Source organism: Camelina sativa, chromosome 17, assembly GCF_000633955.1.
Source record: "Camelina sativa cultivar DH55 chromosome 17, Cs, whole genome shotgun sequence".
Classification (NCBI taxonomy): Eukaryota; Viridiplantae; Streptophyta; class Magnoliopsida; order Brassicales; family Brassicaceae; genus Camelina; species Camelina sativa.
Genome location: NC_025701.1, coordinates 10,368,634 through 10,373,560, shown reverse-complemented (window position 1 = coordinate 10,373,560; position 4,927 = coordinate 10,368,634). Strand labels below are relative to the sequence as shown.

Sequence of the window (4,927 nt, the reverse complement as noted above, 5' to 3'; positions counted from 1 at the left end):
TCTTCTTGTCTTCTTGACCTATCATTAAGTTTTTATCTTCGCCTCCTTCCACCAGAGCTTTTGAGTCTTCTCCTGCCATTGATGAAGCTCTGATACCACGTGTAGAAACCAAGTATAGATTACAAGTATTTTAATAAGTATAACTCTCTTATTAATCTTAAGGAAAATATTCTCAAAACCTTAAGCTCAAACTCATAAGTTGTGCTACAAGCTAGCACCTCCTTATATAGAAAACATAAGACCAAAACCCAATTGGATAACTCCCAAAATATATATTTAGATCCTCCTAAATATAATTGACCTTATCTTATGTATATTTAGATTTCTCCTAAATATACATGGCCTTATCTCCTAATTAAATCAAGCTTACAACAACAAAATATACACTTACATACTATATAGGCATATACCTTTGTTTAATTCTAGAGAACAAAACAAATCTAGAATTTTATATTCTATCTAATAACAAATTTAATGTAATTAGGTTATAAACTTTGTAAAACGTAAGAAGAAGAAAAATATTCTAAAAAATCTAAATTAATTCGACAAAAGTTAATTAATTGAGAATTTGAAAACTAAATAAATTAAAAATTATTATCTAAAATACAATAATTTATAATTTATTCCCGCGGTGTACCGCGGGTAAAATCCTAGTATAAAGTAAAAAAGTTGCGGAAACAATTTACATTAGTACGTAATCTCATAACACAATCAGTACTAAGTGATAAGAAGATGCACATATAAATAAAAATCTATTACAATTTTATGCAAATTTCTATAATATTAAAAGAGAAGTACAAATTAGAACATGTCCAAAATTATGAATCTAATTACTTCAATTGCCACTCAATTATTGTTTTTAGAAAAAGAATTTAAAATTAATAAAGGTAATTTGGTATTGATGAAAATTCAATTGGATCATCCAATTAGAGTATCTAAAAATCCGCATGAATTTAATATAGATCTTACCAAAAATAACTGAAAATCATTAATAAGTAATAATGTAATTAAAAATGAAATTTAATTATAAATTACTTTAATAAAATAAATAATTTTTTTGATTAGAGAATAAATAAAAATAAAAAGTTTTACAAAGTTCAAAAATAATATTTCTTTGTTATTTCGTAATTCTAAATTAAATACATAAATAATAGTAACTTATCTACACCATCAAATGAATATTAGTTTGTTATATGATAAATTTAATTTTATAAACCATTACAAAATCTTTAGTGGATTAGAATAATATATATATATATATATATTATTAAGTCTATTTTTGGTATAAGAAATTTAACAAATAATAGATGTATATTTGTTAGAATTAATCAAATATTTTATTAAAATAAATTTATAATATATATAGATATACAAAAAAAACTTATAATGAAAAATATTAATGATGTGTTTATTATTATATTAAAATCTTCAAATATCAATTCTAATATTTTTCATATTATGTAAAACAAAAAACTTGATGGTAATCAATAACAAATAAAAGCTATGCAGAGGTTTCTCATATGTCAATCAATTAAATTACTGACCAAAATTTCTGTTTTGAAGCAGCTGCGTTGTCCTACACTAAGGGTATCTCTCTCTCTCTGGGCGATTCTAGGGTTTTGGCGGCGGGTAATCAGGATGCTACAATGTCGGAGTGTGGTGTGCAGGACCGTCCTTCGGGGGATCTCCCGGATGGCCATCGGTCTTGGGTTCAGAAAGTTATTGGTAGTAGTGCGGGGAAGAGACGGGTGCCAGAGGTTTTACTGGATGATGCGTTTGTTGATTCTCGAATGCGGCTAGAGTTTCCGAATGGGGAAGATGGTGAGCCGGTGGTAACGATTGGGGCAGAGATTCTTGATGTTATGAATGGCATGTGGAAGCAATGTATGATTGTGAAGGTGTTGGGGCGTAACATATCAATTGCGGTGCTGAGCAGAAAGTTGAGGGAGCTGTGGAATCCAAAGGGAGGGATGTATGTGTTGGATCTTCCAAGGCAGTTCTTCATGATTCGTTTTGATATTGAGGAAGAGTTTTTGGCAGCTTTGACAGGGGGTCCTTGGAAGGCGTTTGGTAGTTACCTCATGGTAAAGGCTTGGTCACCGGAATTTGATCCTTTGAGGGATGAAATTGTCATGACGCCGGTGTGGATTCGGCTGACAAACATTCCTCTTAATTTTTACCATCAGTCCATTCTTATGCGACTTGCGAAAGGGTTGGGAAGCCCAATTAAAGTGAACATGATGACGCTGAACGTTGAGCGTGCTAGGTTTGCGAGAGTCTATGTTGAAGTTAATTTAAGGAAACCTTTGAAAGGGACAATTATGATTAATGGTGAGCGTTACTTTGTTGCTTACGAGGGTCTTACAATATTTGTTCCATGGTACATTCATGTCCTAAAGGTCGGACGGTGATGGTGAGGCAGAGTCCAACTGAGGGAGGGGAGANAATCAAGCTTACAACAACAAAATATACACTTACATACTATATAGGCATATACCTTTGTTTAATTCTAGAGAACAAAACAAATCTAGAATTTTATATTCTATCTAATAACAAATTTAATGTAATTAGGTTATAAACTTTGTAAAACGTAAGAAGAAGAAAAATATTCTAAAAAATCTAAATTAATTCGACAAAAGTTAATTAATTGAGAATTTGAAAACTAAATAAATTAAAAATTATTATCTAAAATACAATAATTTATAATTTATTCCCGCGGTGTACCGCGGGTAAAATCCTAGTATAAAGTAAAAAAGTTGCGGAAACAATTTACATTAGTACGTAATCTCATAACACAATCAGTACTAAGTGATAAGAAGATGCACATATAAATAAAAATCTATTACAATTTTATGCAAATTTCTATAATATTAAAAGAGAAGTACAAATTAGAACATGTCCAAAATTATGAATCTAATTACTTCAATTGCCACTCAATTATTGTTTTTAGAAAAAGAATTTAAAATTAATAAAGGTAATTTGGTATTGATGAAAATTCAATTGGATCATCCAATTAGAGTATCTAAAAATCCGCATGAATTTAATATAGATCTTACCAAAAATAACTGAAAATCATTAATAAGTAATAATGTAATTAAAAATGAAATTTAATTATAAATTACTTTAATAAAATAAATAATTTTTTTGATTAGAGAATAAATAAAAATAAAAAGTTTTACAAAGTTCAAAAATAATATTTCTTTGTTATTTCGTAATTCTAAATTAAATACATAAATAATAGTAACTTATCTACACCATCAAATGAATATTAGTTTGTTATATGATAAATTTAATTTTATAAACCATTACAAAATCTTTAGTGGATTAGAATAATATATATATATATATATATTATTAAGTCTATTTTTGGTATAAGAAATTTAACAAATAATAGATGTATATTTGTTAGAATTAATCAAATATTTTATTAAAATAAATTTATAATATATATAGATATACAAAAAAAACTTATAATGAAAAATATTAATGATGTGTTTATTATTATATTAAAATCTTCAAATATCAATTCTAATATTTTTCATATTATGTAAAACAAAAAACTTGATGGTAATCAATAACAAATAAAAGCTATGCAGAGGTTTCTCATATGTCAATCAATTAAATTACTGACCAAAATTTCTGTTTTGAAGCAGCTGCGTTGTCCTACACTAAGGGTATCTCTCTCTCTCTGGGCGATTCTAGGGTTTTGGCGGCGGGTAATCAGGATGCTACAATGTCGGAGTGTGGTGTGCAGGACCGTCCTTCGGGGGATCTCCCGGATGGCCATCGGTCTTGGGTTCAGAAAGTTATTGGTAGTAGTGCGGGGAAGAGACGGGTGCCAGAGGTTTTACTGGATGATGCGTTTGTTGATTCTCGAATGCGGCTAGAGTTTCCGAATGGGGAAGATGGTGAGCCGGTGGTAACGATTGGGGCAGAGATTCTTGATGTTATGAATGGCATGTGGAAGCAATGTATGATTGTGAAGGTGTTGGGGCGTAACATATCAATTGCGGTGCTGAGCAGAAAGTTGAGGGAGCTGTGGAATCCAAAGGGAGGGATGTATGTGTTGGATCTTCCAAGGCAGTTCTTCATGATTCGTTTTGATATTGAGGAAGAGTTTTTGGCAGCTTTGACAGGGGGTCCTTGGAAGGCGTTTGGTAGTTACCTCATGGTAAAGGCTTGGTCACCGGAATTTGATCCTTTGAGGGATGAAATTGTCATGACGCCGGTGTGGATTCGGCTGACAAACATTCCTCTTAATTTTTACCATCAGTCCATTCTTATGCGACTTGCGAAAGGGTTGGGAAGCCCAATTAAAGTGAACATGATGACGCTGAACGTTGAGCGTGCTAGGTTTGCGAGAGTCTATGTTGAAGTTAATTTAAGGAAACCTTTGAAAGGGACAATTATGATTAATGGTGAGCGTTACTTTGTTGCTTACGAGGGTCTTACAATATTTGTTCCATGGTACATTCATGTCCTAAAGGTCGGACGGTGATGGTGAGGCAGAGTCCAACTGAGGGAGGGGAGAAGCCTGTGGTACCAGTGGTTGGTGAGTCAAGGGAATCTCCGGCGGGGGATGACGGTTTCACGGTGGTGAGGAGAAATGGTCGACGGACGGAGACGAGAACTCCGCCCATTGTTTTTGCCGCAGGGCCGTCGGAGCCAAACATGGTAAGAAATCTGAAGGAAATCCCTTCGAATAATCTGCTCGCGAATATCCCGGTCACGAACAGTTTTGGTAACCTAGAGTTGGGATTGGTATCTTCAGAGATACGGGATCTCGTGATTTCAAGAACTTATGATAAGGAAAATCGCTTATTTGGGGATACGGTGCATAATTTGAAGCGTGGAGGGCAAGTAATTCAAGAGAAGAATAAAGACTTAATGGATCATAATACAGTTGGCTCTAATGGGCTGAAAATGG

The 4,927-nt window shown here is 32.6% G+C and overlaps 1 protein-coding gene across 1 annotated transcript; it reads left to right on the top strand.

Moving 5' to 3' along the window:
• On the top strand, nucleotides 1,647-2,411 carry LOC104759346. Its single transcript, XM_010482288.1, has one exon. The coding sequence runs from the start codon at nucleotides 1,647-1,649 to the stop codon at nucleotides 2,409-2,411; it is 765 nt and encodes a 254-aa protein (XP_010480590.1).

Excerpts from the sequence above, each read along its gene's own strand:
- LOC104759346 (XM_010482288.1), top strand. The coding sequence starts at position 1,647 with ATGTCGGAGTGTGGTGTGCAGGACCGTCCTTCGGGGGATCTCCCGGAT.